Here is a 19,642-nt window from a genome sequence, read left to right on the forward strand (position 1 = left end):
TTTACCTGAGGTGCTGTATCTAATAATTTACAACATATTAATGAAAAGTGCTGGATTCAATAGTATTATTAATATATTGTCGATTGGTGACCTGACATCTAAAATGTAATCCTCTAGATCCCAATGGAGCTTGACGTGGGTGTCAGTAGTGGAACATGTAGAGCTTTGTGTGAGAGCATGAAATGTTTAGCATGAAATGCCATTGTCACAGATCTCAGGATCATCATCATTTACCATAATGCGTTAATTAAAATAATTTTAACCCCTTGAATCCTTTGTCTCTACTGTGTATCTGTATTCCTTTCAGTCATTTATCTTCTTATAATTTCACCACCAGAGTATGACGAGCAACAATTCATCAACATTGATCAACAGAAATGGCGTAAGTAAAAAAGTCAATCATCCCTATACTTGGTTGATTGCCATTCGCATGAAGGATGAACAGATGTTAAGTTCCAATTACAATTTGTTCAATCTAGTAGCAAAGTGAATTATTCGAAAAAAGAAGAGTTTCTCCTGGTGTCTTGGCCAACAATCCCCCTAACTAAATTGGTCATTCACATGACGGCTGTTTATGTGCACATTGGCTGCCATATTTGCCTATAAAATATACAGTCAATACTATAGTATGCACTGTGAAGCACTTTGAGAGATCCTCCGCATTGGGAGGATTATTATTATTATACTATAAGTGAAAGGATTGTTATTACACAAATCACATGAGAGGTTCAGATGAGGAGGTCTATTTGATCTCAACCTACCCTACTATCAATTTTGTTACTGCACCAAGCTATATTTTAAATTAATTCGACATCCTAGCCTCAAACTTTCTTTTCTGGTATCCTATTTCATTAATTACTCTCTATGTAAATAAATACTTTCTGGTATCTGCCTCAAATTGCCTTTTGCACCCTCAACCTATGATTATTTGGGAGAAGACTTCTGTACTTTGTATACTTTGGTACACAGCCAATTTAGGTGTATTCCTAAAGATGTGATCCCAACATGAAAGACGCTATATAAATACAAATTGTATTGGGTTGCTCACCGCATTAACCTATTATTTTGCATCAGTTTGTGGAGAGCAATAAAAAGTGGCGGACGGTTGGACTCTGAGCCAGATTGAAAAATCAAACGTTACTTAGTCCTATTTCTCCAATTAATTTTTAGCATCTTTTAAAAGTTAGCACCACATTGTTGCTCAGCCAATTAAGACCATTGACTGGTGATCATCACAGAGGTACAGGAAATAAAGCCCTTCTGCCCATTTGATCTATTCCTGGAATATTCACTGTTCTTTCTTCCCATTACAGCATCAAACCTTTTCTTGAAAGAAACTAGTGCTCTGGCCTCTACCACTTTCCTAGTAACCTATTCAAATTGTTGATTGCCATCTGAGTAAATTAATGCTTCCTGGTGGCTGCCCTAAAATTGCCCCTCTTGTCCTGCTGCCTTTGCATATCTAATGAATGAGGAACAGGTTTTGCATTCAGTTCCCTGATCCTCATCTGATACCTCTTAGTGGCATTAATAAACACCAACTCTGTGGTTGAGGTTTACTTTGGAGCAGTTCAGAGTAATATGTGTTTGTGCGTTGCACTTCAAATGATCAGTTCATAGATTTTCAGTATCAGCCTGGCTCAGTTGTTAGCACTCACACCTCTGAAATGAATCAGAAGTTTGTGGGTTCAAGCCAACTCCACACAGGACTTTGAACTCGCATAGTCCAGGTTGACACTTCAGTTCATTGTTAAGGGCTTGCTATGCCGTTCCCGTCCTTCGGATGAAATGTTAAACCGAGGCCCCGTCTGCCTGTTCAGGTGGACATTAAAGATCCCATGGCACTATTCAGAAAGAGAAGGGATTTTCCCCAATGTCTTCACTTAATAACCCACAGATAAAATTGTTTATTCACTTCATGGCCATTTGTAAATCCTGTGAAGCCTGTGAGATGTCCTGGTGTAAAAAGGGAGATATCAAACACAGGGATTATTATTATTCATAACAACGAAATTTAGCAAATGTTTCAAGAAAACTGCAGCAGGAAGAGGACTCATAGACTGCAAAGATGAGTACAGAGGTTATATACAGGGAAAGGTCTAATTACTCAGGCATGATGGAAGAATAATGTGCGAAGTGACTTCTGGTGACCTGTCAAGCTGTCACTAATCTGTGGCATTTTGTAAATCCAGACTTGTCATCAGAAGCTGTGAGCACATCCCTGCCAATGAAGTCACCATCTCAATCAATCTTTTTACAACAGGGAATTTCCATACACCATCTGGAGTCATTACTGTATTAGCCAAACTTTTTCGTCAAGGTACATTCATCCAGTGGCAGCAGTTTTGTTGCTAGGCACAAGACACAATGTGCAGTCATTGCCTTAGTGCCAGTCTCTGAGCTACTGAGTGAAATGTGTACTGTTGATGCAGATATCTCAGACAGCAATCCTTGCTCTGCGGGATCTGGATCTGGCCTATCTCTTTCATCTTTAAAAGGATAACAAAGAAATCCAATGTAGGATGCCAACTAAGCGATTTTTCCACCTCTATTTGAAACTTATGTAAAACAAACTAAATGTTTACACTTCATTTCCGTATTGCAATACAAAGCATCACAGCTTCTTTCCTACATTTCTAAATTCCTGGAAATTTGCCCTCAGGACTACTGGTTCTTGCCAACCTATGTTTTTTATTTCCGAGTAATTCAATAATAAGATTATTTGGGGAAGAAGGATTTTGCTCCCACCCTCACACACATACACACACACACATTCCCGTAGATATACGTACTTTTGACAGGCAACATATTCTTGCATTTAAAGGAAAGAGAATGTTATTGAATTACATTTAGCATTCAGAAGAAAATAAACAACACTAAATACTTTAACTGCTAATACTGACTTGCATGATGCACAGAGCCAGTCGTTAGTATTCCCAAATTGACCTGTCTCAGCGCTCCCTTTGATAAGATTTATTTTCCTGACTTTTTGATGAGTCCTTATTAATATCTAATATTACATTTACTCTGGAGACAACCGTCTTGCTTTGTTGTAAGACTCTGCCACTCCACCACCCGCAGTTCTTCACAATGAACCATTAGCTTTCAGAAGTGTTTTTGCTATTATAAGCAAGTAACAAACAGATGGTGCCTAATCTAACCACATGTCGTTTTTTAATGGCAGAGCAGGGTTTTGAAAAGAAAATCTGTTATAAAGTGTAGCTTTTCTTCGCTAATGCCAGTCATTCACAATTGCCAATTTCCAAATGCAGAACCATAATTGACCTCTTCTTATTCTTCTGAACACTATTGTGTATGGGACATAAAATCGGAGCAAAAGGAAACATTTCTAAAAAGAGGGAATAAATATTTTATACTAAGGACACCAATAATCCATTCCTTCCCTCTCCATTGGAACTGAATTGACTTTCTGACACTGTATCTTCTATCTCACCAATACTAAGCAGCCATTTTGATAACTTTCTTACTGATTTCCTTATGTTTGGAGAAGCCCAGCAGCAAGGAATACGACATCTCAAAGTCGTGATAAGGCGCTATATCAAATACAAGGATTATTATTATTAAAATTTGTTTTAAAACCATAAAATAAATGAAATTTGTATACATAATATATATGCTGTATTACGTCCAATTTATAGAGTGACTTCTATTTCAAATGAAACATTACCACGCATATAATAACATAAAATAATAAAACAAAAGTGAGTTGCTCTCGGAATTCAGCTAATAGACAATTACAGCATAAAATCAGGCTGTTTGGCACAACTAATCCATGCCGTTCTTTATCCCGTCTCTCATATCCCTTTATTCCCTTCTCTGACAATTTAACTAATTAGAGGAAGTGATTTTGCAATTCTTGCAAACTCACCATTGATTATTGTTTATCCTATTGTGGTGGAGGGGAGGCGGTGAGGTAACCAGGGTCTCCGTGGAGCTGAACAGGCTCCAGGGTGACATGCCTGGCAGTGGAATGTCAGAATCGAGCTAGGCCTCTGTGGCGGTCTCGGTAGACTAGTTCATGAGCCAGACAGGTCCGCAGTATTGCAGGGCACGGCTGATGACAGCACAGCCAGTCTGGCTCATCGGCAGGATCTGGAAGAGCAGATCAGTCACTGGGGTCAGGGAGTCATCAAACCCAGCTCCTGTTAGCCCTGTGAGCTAAAGCCCTAACAGGTAGGGTGGTCCTGGCTGGACAAGCAGGTGGAAATCTTGTGAGACAGTAATACCAATGGCAAGCTATGTGGTTGTAGCTGGTTAGACTCCAGCAGTACCCAACGCATTTTCTGGGGTCCCCAAGCCTTGGCTCTTGCCAACCTGCACCTAATACTTTATGGAATTAGGTAAGCAGGATGCGCTCCTCCAGGGAGAGAGTGTGCATTGCATTCCAACAATCTATCTCTGGGATCTTCATGTGTAGGTGGGATACATGGAAATCTCAGTTTGGTTTGGATACTCTTCAGAATGGTGATGGGTTTCTGCATGTATCAGACGCCCGACTGACGCCCCCTCACCCCCAAAGATTGCATCTGTAAGGAACCAGTAGTTCACAAAGTTCTGCTGATCACAAGCGTGAAGAAAGCACTTCTATGTGGTTTACAGAATCTAATAGCCTGTGATTTTCCCAGCACAGGGAAGATATGGAAGTATTTGTTTTATTATTTTAAATGGGTTTCAAGCAGAATAAGCCTTTCATGATGTTCCTCTGCACAATAGGAATTCACATTTTGTAAATAATATTTATGAATGCTGCATTGATATTGTAGGGCTGTAACTGATAATAATAATAATAATCCTTGCATTTGACATAGCACTTTTCACGTCTTCTAGGCATCTCAAAGCGCTTCACAAAATAGACTGTAAAGTGAATTAACTGTATATTTGTGGGCAAAACGCAGCAGCCAATAGCGCACAACAGTGTCCCACAAACAGTCCTGGATTGAGTGACCAATTTTTTTAAAAAAGAAATTATTACCTCCCAGTTGTTAGTCCGCTAATCGACTAACAACCAGATTTCTACTTACTGCTAGGTAAACAGAGGCATGTGGAGTAAGGAAACTTGCCCAATGTTTCGCCCTGCCAGGAATCAAATCTAGGCCTCTCACTTGCGAGTCGAGTGCTCTAATGTGGACATCATATTGTGGAAAGTATCTGTGGTATCCTACAATGCAAATGCTTCTAGTCTCCCTCTGGAATACAATCTAACTTGTGGACTGTGTAGGTCAAATTACATTGACATTGAAGTTACGGACACAATTTATCCTAAAGTGAGCACCTTGATGTACATGATCTTAGCTACCTAAACCACTGGAAAACTGTAGTGTACTGTGACCTCAATATTTACTCAGTTAAAATCTGTACAGATTACAAAGGTATCAAATTGATCTAGCTTTGAATAATTAATAGGGATCAGTCATCAGATCTAACATCTTTCCTTCAATCTTCAGAATGAAATGATTGTTGTGTAATTAGCTTGAAATGGCAGCAACTCATTTCAACGTCTCCTGTCATTTAACAGCTCCAGAATGTTAATAAAAACTCTGACCAGTCAATGACTATCCTGGGGGAGCGAGGGGGAATATTTGGAATGTTCTTGTAGCGGAACTGGCTCCAAGATGACATGTCTGGCAACGGGTTGCCCAATTCAACAACAACAACAACTTGGATTTATACAGCCGGATGGCGTCTCAGAACGCTTTACAGTTTAGGATCCCGGGACCGAGCCAGGGGGAGGGGGAGGAAGGTGACCAAAGGCGCGGTCGAAAAGAAAGGTCTTCAGCAGAGTCCCGAAAATGGGAAGGGAGAGAGAGAGGTGAAGGGAGTGAGGAAGGCAGTTCCAGAGCCTCGGGGCATTGTGGCTGAAGGTACGGCCGCCGAGGGTGGAGCGGAGACCTCGGGGGACAAGCAGGAGGCCAGACCCGGAGGAACAAAGGCAACGGGTACTGTTTTGAGGAGAGAGGAGGTCAGAGAGGTAGGGGGTGCGGAGGAGTGCAGGGACTTGAATACGAGGGTGAGGATCTTGAAATCTTGAAATCGGTCCTCTCTGGGATAGGCAGCCAGTGCAGTCTGGCAAGGACTGGGGTGATCGGGGAGCGGAGTTTAGTACGGGTGAGAATGTGGGCGGCAGAGTTCTGAATTCGGGGGCCTTGTGGATCTACAGTACCCCCAGATCACTGCTGATGACAGATCAGTCAGCCTGGGTCTTCAGCAAGACAAAGAGGGGCAGACTAGTCACGAGGAGTAAAGATTTCCACTCAGTTACAGTTGACTCTGCACAGCAAAGCCCTATCTGTTAGAGCGATCTTACTTGGACAAGCAGCGGGAAGATTGCCAGACATTGCAAGCAATGTCATTTTGCTACGTAAACTCCAGCAAAATCCTATTGCACACTCTGGGGATCCCAAGGTTTGGCTCCTGCCAACATGTGCCTAATACTTTCTGGATTTAGGTAAGCAGGGTGCATCCCTCTGTGGAGAGAATGCACATTCTATCCAGACATAGACAAATGTTCATGTGAAAGTAAATAAATATGTGGAACTCTGTCTGGTTTGGATAATCTTTAAGCATTTAAACCTGCATTTATATAGTGCCCTTCACATGGGGTGGCGGTGAAAATTTAAAATATGCTGAACTAACAAAATCATTTAGGATTCAACAAGTTTATAAAATAAATTTATTTGTTTTGATTATGCAATAATTTTGAGAAAAATATTTGTAGTATGTGCCTTTGGCAACATTTACCCTGTAAACCGCAGTAATACAGCAAATGCAAACTATTTTAATGAACAAAATAAATTCCCCCACTACAGCTATTCATGCTTGGCTATAATAACAATAAAACAACAACAAAATTACAGTTATAGAGCGCCTTTCACATCGGGAGGACGTCCCAAGACGCTGGACAGTCAGAGCATGGGGAACTACTGGTGTAGGGGTGAGGGAAGGCAGAGAGGTGGGAGGGCGACCGAAGGCACGATCGAAGAGGAGGGTCTTGAGACCGGCCTTGAAGGAGGCAAGGAAGGAAGCGAGGAGAAGGGACTGTGGGATGGAATTTCCAGAGTGTGGGGCAGAGAGGCTGAAAGCTCGGCCACCGATGGTAGGGCGGGTCAGGCAGGAGACATAATAATAAGCTATTGTAGTCCTTACATTTGGTTTTGTGCCTTATCACGTCGGAAGGATGTCTCAAAGCGCTTCACAGGAATTACTGTGAAATTGAATATTTGTAGGCAACATGAAACATGCTATGAAACATAAGCACTTGTTGATGTGCATTAAATATATGGAAATAAACAGTACATAAAATGATCCTTGACTTTGATATAGTACCTTACTATATTGCCGAACATTTCAAAGAGTTTCACAGAATTTATTATAAAGTGTAGTGACTGTATATTTGTAGGTGAACGTGACAGTCAATTTGTGGACAGCAGTGACCCACAAACAGCCATGAAGTGAATAACTAATTTCATCTTGGGGATTGTTGGGCAGGACACTGAGAGAAACCAAATTCTCTTTTTGAATATTGAATTTTTTAAATTTTGAATTTTTGAATTCAACCTCAGGCAGACAGGACCTCAATTTAATGTCTCATCCAAAGGTCTGTTTTTCCCATATTATATCACACAGTAATAATATGCAAAAACAGTACAAAAAGTTTGTTTTTCTTGGATTCCATTTGTTTGAGGTGAATGTAGGGTTGCATTTGTGCAGAAATATATGTCAGATTTACATGAAACAGTGCGCAACTACTTTTGTCCTAATTTTAGTAAAATGTATCAACTTCTAAGATTAAAGTGATAAGTTTGTACTGTTGACGTGTGCCTTTGCATTCCATAACTACTTGTCTTTTGTTTATACAGCATCAAACCATTCCTAAGCAGGAAGACAGCGAACCTCTCCGCTACAGCACTGATCCAACACTTGTCCTCGATGAAGAGGAATTAAATAGTTGCTTCCAATGTGCTCCAGGTTTGTCCACCTATTACAGCAACTTTGCTGCTGTTAATTGCATCCTTAAATTACTATAATAAATTGTCATTTTTAATCAGTTTATCACTTACTAGTTGGATGCAGTGACTGGATGTACTTCATATATTTAGTATTGTTCCTTTTTTGGTTCACACTAATCAACAACAACAAATTGCATTGATAGAGTGCCTTTCATGTTGGGAGGAGATCCCAAGGCGTGGATCAGGTGAGGGTTTGCACCCGAGCTGGGGATTGAATTTAGAGGGGTGAGGGGTTTGGGTGGGAAGATGATCGAAGGCACAGTCAAAGAGGAAGGTCTAAAGACGGACCTTGAAGGAGGCAAGGGAGGTGCAAGGCGAAGGGACTCTTGGGTGGAGTTCCAGAGGGTGGGGCTGAAAGACTGAAGGCCCGACTGCTAATGGTGGGGCGGGCAGGGTGGGGGACGTGGAGCAGGCCAGTGCCTGCCGAGCAGAGGGATCTGGCAGGTTGGTAAGTTTTTAGCAAGTCGCAAGGATAGCATAGGGCAAGACTGTTGAGGCCTTTAAATCGATCCTCTCAGAGATTGGAGATATTGAACTTGATCATCTCGGAGATGTGAGCCAATGGACCCAGATGAGAGTGATCTGCTCACAGAGCTTGGTGTGGGATAGGACACGAGCTGCAGAGTTCTGAATAATCTGCAGGTTGTGAAGCGAAATGTTGGGAAGTCTGGTGAGCAGAGTTGGTACTGGACATGATGAGAGACTAACCAATGCTATTCACTTTGCTAGAGTGGATAGCTTACTTTGTGGGCAAAATATTTTAATGCACCATTTATTTGGGCATAAGAGGGACTCTTTCCCTTGCAATTTTGCCTGTCAACTTTAAGTTAAATGCCTCCAGCTTCTGAAGATTGATGCCTAGTGCTCCCCATGCCTTTCGGTCTCTGTACCATTCCTGATGAAACCCTTGTCCATTTCTTTGCAGCAATCAGCCATGTTCATTTTTACTTGTCTCTCAATTTATTACAATTTGACAATAGCAGCTCCAACAAACACTACATAATTACAAAGAAAAGCCTCTCAAAAATTGACCTTGGAGTAAATGTGGAAATAGAGCAAATACTGCCATGGTATCTTCAATGTGCACCTGAAAAACCTTAATGCATCATCTCAGAAAATGCAGGATTCCCCCAGTACTGCATTGTGGTGTCAGGATAGCTATGAGCAAAAGAGAAGGAGTGAGGCTTGAATCCAAACCTTTCAACTCTAAAGTAAAAGTACTTCTAACAGAGCCAATCAGACACCTTGAAGAAATGTTCACTTGTGTGAACAGATGTGACAATTGGACCTTGAATGTTAAAGTAAGGTTGGAGGCATGTGAGTTTATGGTGCTGCAGATGTAGATTGAAGATTAGATGGACAAGCAAAAATGACCAATGAATTAGCACGAAAGAAATTATGAGGCAAGTTGTAAAGAGAAAAGCAACATGGTGTGGGCATTGTGTTTGTTAGCCTCCCAACGTGAAAGGCGCTATACAAATGTAATCTTGTTGTTATCACCCTAGAGAGAGGCTGTTAAATTAATGGTTGTTTCAGAACTCAAGCTTGCTTGTATTTTTCTCTAATCTATCTATATTTATATTGTAAAAAAAAAGCCCCTTTTTACTCATGTTACTCCTACCCATTTATTTTGTAGACTACGTCAACCAACTTGAGAGGAGCACACCTCCAAATCATTTAAGGCCCTTCTCAGATATGGAAAATCCAGCCTACCAGGACCTTTTCAGCCCTGTCCAGAAGAATGGCAAGGGCCCGTTCACTGAATCTCAGTATTTAAACTCACTCCCAAATGCTGTGGAGAACCCAGAGTACGTGAACGACAGCCAGCCCACCAGCAAAATGGGCTTTAACCATCCAAATCACTTGGACCAAAAAATTACTCGCAACGTAAGCCTGGACAATCCTGAATACCAGCAGAACCTTTTTCCTAAACACAGTAAGATGAATGGTCACATTGATAATGCTGCAGCAGAGAATATGGAGTACTTTGGTCTTGTAGTGCCACCTGGAGGTCAGAAACACTCCACAGTATGAACGTGGGCCAACAATGTTATACTGTTCTATAGTTTCCACATGACCTGGTGACTAACTGCTGGTGAATTTCAGGTGCAGCTATGCTGTAGTATTGGTTACAAGTACTCCCAGTAGGGGAAGGGGATTAAAGTTGAATGTGAATATTTCCTCTTAACTAAATGTCATTAAGATATTACTGGTGATGGAACTTTACTTTGACACTTTAATTAGGTTTTAAATAACCTAGAAATGAAATAAGTTTTAGTTGTTCTTCTGTAGCATTCCAGTTTTGTTTTGTTTTTAAAATGTCGCTAAATTCAGAATAGAGACATGTAAATATTTCCCCCATCATTTTCGGGAACAATGAGTTTTAGCACAGTGGTATACAGTTTCTGGAATTTTGCTTGTCATTTCATCCACTCATGTCTCCTTACATGAGTGGAGATCAAATGTGAAACAACTGATCAATTAAATGGCTTCATGCAGAATGCTTAAATAATGTTGATATATGGAATATCAGCAAATTTGCTGCCCATCAATTGCCAAGCAGAAAACTGTAGGCTGTATAGTTACTCGTAGTTGTAGTGGAGGTAACTTCACTCTGCACATTCTGAATGAGTTTTAACACAATGGTTAACAGTAAATTCCCTAGGATTTTTCATAGTAACTACATTTTATAGCATGCAAGAAGCCATTTGATTTCTCCTTTTTTTAAAAAAAATTCAAATGTTTTGTAAATCAAAAGAAAATATTAGATGCAATATGCATGGTATTAAATTCAATATCCAGGTAAACTGGACTCCAGAATCCCTTTGCACTGCCTATCCATTATGTGAAATGATTGTTGAGATGTCCAAGCTAATTGAATATCGTATTTTGCAGTAATGTTGGGTTTTTAATATATAGCTGGTTTACCTTCAACAAAGCAAACTGGCATACAAAAAGTGCTGGACTATTTCTATCGCATCAGAGGGTGTGCAAATCAGCATTTCAGCCAGCATTTCCAGATAGCAATACAAACACAAGCAGTGGTGAACATTTATTTGGCCACTAGTAAATTCAGCAAGTTGGAGGGCTCATGCCCACTTTGTGCAGGTCTGCAAAGCAACCTTTTAATTGCAAGCCAATGGGGGAAGGTACTGCTGCCACCTATTAAATCACAAGTGGTGAGTTTATACACTGCATATCGTATATGCAGTTGCTTTGCCTGCTATTGAAACTGTCCTGCTTTATAAATGGGGAGATTTCTACAGCGCTGGATCAGGAGCTAATAGTCCAGAATCACTTCAGGAAGCCATTCTGCAATGTAAGTGCACATTAAATTGTTACACATGTACATGAGAGAGAAAATATTTAACTTTTTAGCTTGCCCAACTATTCTCTGACTGTTGTGAAGTCAGATAGTGTATAATCATTGGTATACTGCAGGGTCAGTTATAATTTTCTTGTTTTGTTAATGGATTTGCCCTATTACATTTTTTTTTCTTTGAACCTTAGGATAAGCTCTAGTTCAGTGTCTCCATTTGCTTTGCTCAGTCCAACCAGATTGCAAGTTTCTTCCCATTAGCGGTCAGGCCTTCAGGTTTCCTGCCTCTGGAACTCTTTCCCAGGTTCCCCCCGCCTCATCTTGCCTCCTTCGTAAAGCTACCTCCTCTTTAATCATGCTTTCGACCACCCTCCCACTCACCGACCCTCCACCCCCTTTTGATTCCAACCCCCAGCTAGGGTGCAAACCCTTAATTGTCCAGGGCCCTGGGACATTCTTCCAAAGTGAAAGGCACAATATAAATGTAATTTGTTTTTTATAACCAGGATTTTAAGACAATGCTTGATGGTTTAATACAAAGATAAGCTGGGTATTTTGGAAGAATGAGATCAAATGTACCTACTTTTTCATCTGAACTTCTTTTGCAATCCAGTGTAATATTGCTGTAACCCCCTCCTCCAGCACCTGCCTCAGATTCCAGCATTTCCTGTTCTCCTTTTCCCACCACCTCTCCCACCTGCTAGACACACACACACACAAACACATACACAAACACAAAATTAATTTAATGCAAAACTTTTTTGTCATATGCACTTTCCTGGTAACACACTTTAATGTTCTGCCTTTCCCAAGCCCGAAGCAATGTGCTGAAGCAAGACTATGCAGCACAGCACTTGGTTCTGATCAGTTGTATTGGTCGTTAAGTGTTAGCATTCTTGCTGCCACCTGATTAATTTTTAACTCAGAAACAACAGCCTCCAGTCTGAGAAATTCCCAGGTATAGTTTCAGATCTCAATGGAGCAGGAGTACGTGTATTCCTTATACTTTTCAACCACTCTCTGAGGTGGATACTTGAAGGGATGGAGAAAACTGTAGAGTTGTCGTAGGAAAATTCCTAGGACATTCATACATACCTGCATCTCTACCAGTCACGTCTGGGCTACTTTATTCTGCAGAAAACATTACCCCCCTTCCCCCCAAGCCTTCAGTGAACAGTCAGTAATTACACCCTAATCCTTTTCCTTTTTCATTTCTGCTAATTGTCTCCCTCCCCCCTTATTCTGAGTTCAATTCCAGGCAGGGCGAAACCTTGGGCAAGTTTCCTTACTCCACATACTTAATAATAATTCCTCCAAAAACCCAAAACAATAATAAATTGGTCATTTTCAATCTACGACTGTTTGTGGGACATTGCTGTGCGCAATTGGCTGCCGCGTTCACCCACAAATATACAGTCAATTCACTTTACAGTGTGTTCTGTGAAGCGCTTTGGGACGTCCTCCCGACATGAAAAGCGCTATATCAAATGCAAGGATTATTATTATTATTATTCCTCCTCATTTGTTCCCTCATCACATAGCTAGGTTTCAGCAGCAAATTCTATAATCTTTACATGAACTGCTCTCTCTTCAGAGTCATTTTAACTGTGATAATGGCAAGGCTCAGGCCACACCCTTGCAAAGCATCACTGGTCACTGCTTCCCAAACCGAGGTTTTTCAATGTATCATCACCTCACGTTTTCTATTACTAAGCCAGTTTTGAATTATACTAGTTAATCGGCCATATATTCCATGAAATTATCCTCCTTTAAAACATTGACGTCCTAGGATACTCAAAGCAGTGCTGTTTTGTAGATGGGGATCAATTTATTTTGTGTTGCAATGCGTCAAAATGTTAATTTCTGTAACCATGTTCCTCCACTTTTCACCTCCTCAGCTATTAATGTGGTTGATACTTAGCTGTGCTTCAATTAGCAGTCTGCAGTGGTTGTAAAATATAGCTGGGAGACAAATTAGAAAGCAATTTAAATGCATTTCACTTAAAATGCGCAGGAAGAAATCTCATTTACCTAGTAGCGCCAGCTAAGTGCAGAGCTATTACAACACATTGCTCTGTCATTCCTACTGAATAACTATGAGAACAATAGTCCTAACCACTTTCCAAGATTACCAGTGAAAACATGTGTGAACGAATGATGGGAATAGTATTCAGGGAAATTGTTAAAATGAAACGTATCTGTTCAAATCAACCTTTCCAGAAGAATTTTCTAAGATTCTCAGTAATCTCAGCTATATCAAGGTTCATCTTTCTTCTGTAAGTGACGGAGAGGAAGAGGGAGGGTGTTACATTCTGATAGGTCTTCATTCATTGATAACAAATTTTGATGTTGATTTTGGCTGTTTAATATAATTTACGCTGAGTCTTAGCCTGTAAGAGTTTTATTTTAAAATTCGAGATTGCATATAGTTGTGTAAAGTTCTTAAATCCAGCTGTAATTTAGAAGTTGGCTTTCTACCACCCTTAAAAAAACAACTTTCAAATTAACACCAAGTATAAGAAATTTTCACAATTACATGGGTTCTTGATTTTTAAAGCAAAATGTTGTTACACGATAAGATTAGATTACATTTTGGGCCATATAGAGTACACTGGTATTGATATATGTTGGTTCAGTTAAATTGGTTCAGAGAATGTGCAAAGTGTGGAGTAGAGCAGAGTTGCATGGAAAAAAGAATGTAATGTTAATTAAGATAACTAGAAGCCAGGGTTCAACAAAATGGTTAATAGCCCTTTTTTAAAATTATGTACATTTTTACAGTTTAAACATTGATGAGCTTTTAGTAATTTAAAAAAAACTAAACAATTGTTGAAGCACTATTTGTATAAAAACGAAATGCAGTCTTTTATATGGTTCATAGATAATAAGAAATCATTATATGCTGTATGTATATGGAGTCCAATTCTATGAAAATGTTGTGTGTGCTATTGTGTAAGCATTTTAATCACTTTTCTTCAAATATTTTAATGTCAAGTGTTTAAGATGAGTCAAAAAATGTAAATGTTTTATGCACATTAACTTTCATAGAGGAATTTGACAGGTTTAATTTGATTTATAGAAAGCATTTACATAGTTACTTCAAGCAATAGATTATCCTATTTTGTCATAGATAAAAATACCACTAACCACTGCCAGCCAGGTTATTACTACCTGCATTTACATTTTACAGTCGTTTTGCCTAAAAACGCATTCCATGCTGTAACAAGACAGGTTAGTTTCTTTTGCATGTGAATGGTTTGCTAAATTGGTTTTGTTTCCATAGAAATGTAAAACCACTTGTGCATGATGCTTTACATAAATAAAAGAATTATGAAACGTTGTTGCTTCAGATTTGGTCTGTTTTTTGTGAACAAACAATTTTGTTGTGATTTTATAGGTGTATTTGTTCAATTAGCAGTTGCATTCATCTCAACTTTATGGTTTTACACAGTCAGTGCTTGCAATTTCCAAAACATCATATTATATATTAACTTTTTTGAATTTGTTGCAAATATTTCTTCCACTAAATGATTAACTACAAATGAATTGTGTTTCAGGATGTTAGCTAAATTAAAGGTAATCACAATGGTTTGCTTTATATTTGTAATTATTGAATGTGACAACATAGGGATTAAAAAACAATCAAAGTAAGAGAATTATATCACGTCCACAATAATCCCCCAATAAAATTGGTCATTCACTTGATAGCTGTTTGTGGGACATTACTGGGTGCAAATTGGTTGCACGATCAACCACAAACACAGTCATTCCACTTTACAGTATATCCTGTGAAGCACTGTGAAATATCCTCCTGACATGAAGGGTACTATACCAAATAGCTATACCAAATGTAAGGATCCCCGCCTCACTGTGCTTGCTGGCCTTTTAGTGGCCAGGCCGGGATATCGACTTTGACTCAGTTTGAATCCTGTGATCAAAAGGTAGCTTATTCATCATCTTCTGCTGGAGGGATCCAAACAATTAACAATAAAAACAATAGTGATTAGAGCATTCACCTCACAAGTGAAAGACCTGGATTCGATTCCCAGCAGGGTAAAACCTTGGGCAAGTTTCCTTACTCCACACGCCTGAAAATAATCCCTCAAGAAAAAAAATAATAATTTGGTCACTTCAATCCACGACTGTTTGTGAGACATTGCTGTGCGCAATTGGCTGCCGCGTTTCGCGCACAACTATACAGTCAATTCACTTTACAGTATATTCTATGAAGTGCTTTGAGACGTCTAGAAGACGTGAAAAGTGTTATATCAAACGAAATTATTATAATAATAATAAAAAACAGCAATTTACCAGTATTTTTCAGCACTCAAAAAGTTGGCGCCAAAAAAATGCCAGCACCGGCATTGTAATTATACTTAGCTGGAAATTCTGGCTTCTCAGACCAGATCTTCCCCCCATTGTTCCAGCCGTGGATTTAGTATATTAGAGCACTTGCCTCACAAACAAGAGACGTGGGTTTGATTCCCAGCAGGGTGAAACCTTAGGCAAATTTCCTTACTCTACACTCCTCTGTTTACCTAGCGGTAAGTAGGAACCCAGTTGTTAGTCAATTGGCAGATTGCTTTTCGGGGATAATAACCCTTAAAATTAATTTGGTCACTCAATCCACGACTGTATGTGGGACACTGCTGTCCGCAATTGGCTGCGGCGTTTCGCCCAAAAAAATACAATCAATTCACTTTACAGTATATTATGTGAAACGCTTTGAGACGTCTCAACGACATGATAAGACACTCTACTAATAAAGACTAAATGTCTGTCTGTGTATCAGGAGTCCTCCCAACCAGGAGTTCTCCCAACAGGATTCCTCCCAAAAGGATATGTATGCAAATATGTGAACAAGGGATGTTAATGAGTTCAATAGCACATTTTCTTAATCTTAAGGGATAAAGATGGCTAAGGAGCAAAGATCAAGCCTTTCAAGGACAAATAAAAATGCCAGATGAAAGAGAGCAGGCCGATTAAATGAAACTGGTTGCAAGAGTAGCTGCAACGGGTACAGCTAGTATTAAATGCAAGGATTATTATTAGAAACACAGAGTGGGAATGGAGAAAAGATAACCACTAGATGGCACCAAATAGATGTGCATAATAATTTGAAATCATTAAACCACTCCCAATTGATTCTTCGGGCTTCAGTTATTATTTTCTTTCATAAACAGTGGTCGTCCTCCAGTACTTTACCCACATCATCATTTATGTGGAACATGAACAGAGTATACTGTGCAACGGTGGGCTCTATCAGCCACTGTGCCCTGAATCTCTGGAACTCCTTGCTTCTATCTTGCCCCTCTCTGCCCATCACCAAATCATACCAGAAGCCTTTCCTCTTCGGCCATGCCTTCGGTCACCTTTCCCCCCTTTCCAGTTTGGCATCAAACATGCCATGGTTAAGCACTCCATGCCACTACTCGTGTGAAGGGCACAATGGAAATGCAAATTGTTGCTGCTGTTTTGTTTCATGGCCGAGAAATCTTATCCATGCCACGATCAATAGATGTAGACTTTCCAGCATGTTTAACCTCATAGTGATCAGAGTGGAATCCTTACTATTCTTTTTCCTTCCCAGTCCAGGGAAAGTTAGTCCAATTGTATTGCTCTGCTGCCAGGCCAGGTGAGGTCAGTGAATATCGCTCAAGCCAAGAACCATTCACAGGGGCTACTTCAATACAGTTTAGTGTTGCATTCAAACTCCTCTGGTACGTCACTATTTGTCTTTTATTTAAATTCAATAATTATAAATTATGTTTGTTCATTTATCTCATTGCTGTTTGCAGGATGTTGCAAATGATTCATTTGTTTACAGAACAGTGAAAACATTTTAAGATACCCGTTGTGTGCAGCACTTTGATAAATTTGGATATGATGAAAGCTATATCAAATGCAATAATTTTATTTATTGTTTACCATTATTATAAGGCCTCTTCAATATACTGCTAATCTTATCCTTACTAAGTGCTACATGAATTTCAGGAGCCACATGTTACAGTGTTTGAAGTTCATTCCAGTTCATATTTCCATCTGTGAGCTACTGCTTCAAATCTCCAGGGACCACTGATAACACTGCAAAGAAAATAACTGCCTTAAAATTAATTTGCATTCTCAGTGCATCCTGCATATAATCTGTCTAGCATTCTCACAATCATGTGCTTTTAAATACATGTAATTCTACATAAAAAGAACTAGAAGTTTCATAGCATCGTAAACGACCATATTATCAAGTGTAGGCAATTTGCGGTAACCATTCTGTGCACAGAAACATCCAGCAAACAACCACAAGGGGACCGATTAATCTAGAGATTTGTTGGCCAGGACAAAAGTTTATTTTTTCACTAATGGTCATGAAGTGGCTCAGTGGTAGCACTTGAAGGTTGTGGTTCAGAAGGTTCGAAATACTGAAATACTGATGTCCTCCCGACGTGAAAGGCACTATACAAATGTAACTTTGTTGTTGTTGTTGTAGGCTCAAGTGCCACTTCGGGACTTGAACTCACATAATCTAATGCCGTGCTGGGCATTATAATGTGTGGGTTTGTCGGAGTTGCCCTTCTTCAGATGAGTTGTTAAACCAAGGTCCATCTGCATGTTCAGGTAGACATTAAAAAATCCTGTGGCACTATTTGAAAAGAGAAGGGAGTTTCTCCTTGTGTTCTGGCCAACAATCCTCCAGATAAAAATCAGCCATCCGTTTCATGGCTGTTTGTGGGACATTGTTGTATGCAATTTTAGTGCCACGTTTGCCTACATATACAGTCATTCCATTTTATAGTAAATCCTGTGAAGTGTTTTGCTACGTCCATCCAAGGTGTTACACCAAATACAAGGATTAATTTTATGAAATCCGTAATGTCCACCTAAAGAACAAGCAGAGGGACTTTGAATGGCATTTTGACAATACATTACTTTCCCACAATGAAATGTCAGCCGAGACAATCAGCTCAAGTCCCAATGTGGGTAAGTGGGCTACAGACTGAACTAATGCTCCCGGAGGCTACCCTGTATGAGAGGCATTGTTGTGATTGAACCAAACTGACACCAAGATGCACACAAAAAACAAATAAGTGTGTAGTCGAATATTTTGTTTTTTAGAAAACCCTCCAGCAAGTAAAGGCCGTAAGTGTTAAATCACACCCCCACCCCCAACCCCATGGTTAGCTCTAATCACATGAAGGCATTACTAACCTGCATTATGGATCATGTCCCTGTCAAAAGTGCCCACAAGTTATCAGCTTTTAATTCAATATGCAAGGTCCACTGCCGATTGTAGATTAAGGTAATGCACTCTGTTACCTAACATCACAGACCTACATCTTAAACCTGTGCTGTTTAGAGGTGCTGACAATTGCAGCACAATTCATTGTGAGGTAACTGAGCCGCACAGTACTTCTCCAGCTAGGACCTTCCCACCTGACATATAGTAATTGTATAAGTGCACTTTCCAGACACTTGAACACATTTCTTTGTATGTTCTGGTTTCTCTGGGCGTATAAATCTTTCACCTTTTACTAAAGATTTCTGTGGAGAGGCACATTTATGTGTTTTCAAACTAATCATTTTGAAAAATGCAAGTTTCAATTGTCTCTGCATCTAGAACTCCTTTCCTCCCCATCTTCAATACCCACTTTAAGATCTATCTCCTTCATCATGCTTTCAGACATCTTCCTCTTCCTCCCAGCTCAGACAATATGTGAAGTGCTTTGAGATGTCATCCCAACATGAAAGGTATTATATAAATATACATTTTTATTAAATAATAAAATTATATCATATACATATATGAAATATATATATGGAGTAAAAATGCTATACTTATAGATTCATATGCTTTGCATAAACATTTAGACATATTTTGCCTTGCTTGGACAGCAGTCTAGACACAAATAGAAACTCTATTATTTCTAGTCCACTTATTGAGAACCACAGAAGTAGAATTTCTCTTTCAGTTCTGGTGTGCATGATTCCTCTCTGAGGGGAGGGAAACAAAACACTTGTCCCTCACCTATGCAGTTTGAAGCATTAGTAACCCTCCTCCTGCTTGGCCAGCTAGATCTACCCTACCCGATACGGTATTAGGTTGCAGAGTTTCTAAGAACCAAACGGGATGAATACCATCCCAAGAAACTTGCCTACACTTCTATCTCATGAGTCAGGCAGGCCAGACAACCATCATCAAAGCCGTGGAAAACGTCAGACCTGCAGGTTTGGATCACTGAGTCCGCTACAAAGAGTTGACTCAGTTCTGCTCTCCCTTTACCAGACACATCACTAAGTAGCC

At 39.7% G+C, this 19,642-nt stretch overlaps 1 protein-coding gene and 1 non-coding gene across 4 annotated transcripts in view; both read left to right on the forward strand.

Moving 5' to 3' along the window:
- The window catches only part of egfra (epidermal growth factor receptor a (erythroblastic leukemia viral (v-erb-b) oncogene homolog, avian)), a 179,887-nt gene extending 167,269 nt beyond the window's left edge, over window positions 1–12,618 (forward strand). For all 3 annotated transcript variants that reach the window (XM_007897627.2, XM_007897628.2, XM_042331813.1), the window contains exons 26-28: window positions 338–382; window positions 7,878–7,986; window positions 9,664–12,618. In XM_007897627.2, coding sequence (XP_007895818.2) covers window positions 338–382; window positions 7,878–7,986; window positions 9,664–10,061 — 552 coding nt within the window. In that variant the 3' untranslated portion in view covers window positions 10,062–12,618. The remainder of the gene's footprint in view (window positions 1–337; window positions 383–7,877; window positions 7,987–9,663) is intronic.
- A 6,213-nt stretch (window positions 12,619–18,831) lies between these two features.
- LOC121848179 lies at window positions 18,832–18,946 on the forward strand. The gene has a single exon (XR_006084897.1). It is a non-coding gene; the product is annotated as a U5 spliceosomal RNA (small nuclear RNA).
- Window positions 18,947–19,642: the final 696 nt, after the last annotated feature.

The sequence above is a fragment of the Callorhinchus milii genome, unplaced genomic scaffold, assembly GCF_018977255.1.
Source record: "Callorhinchus milii isolate IMCB2004 unplaced genomic scaffold, IMCB_Cmil_1.0 Scaffold2, whole genome shotgun sequence".
NCBI classification, from domain to species: domain Eukaryota; kingdom Metazoa; phylum Chordata; class Chondrichthyes; order Chimaeriformes; family Callorhinchidae; genus Callorhinchus; species Callorhinchus milii.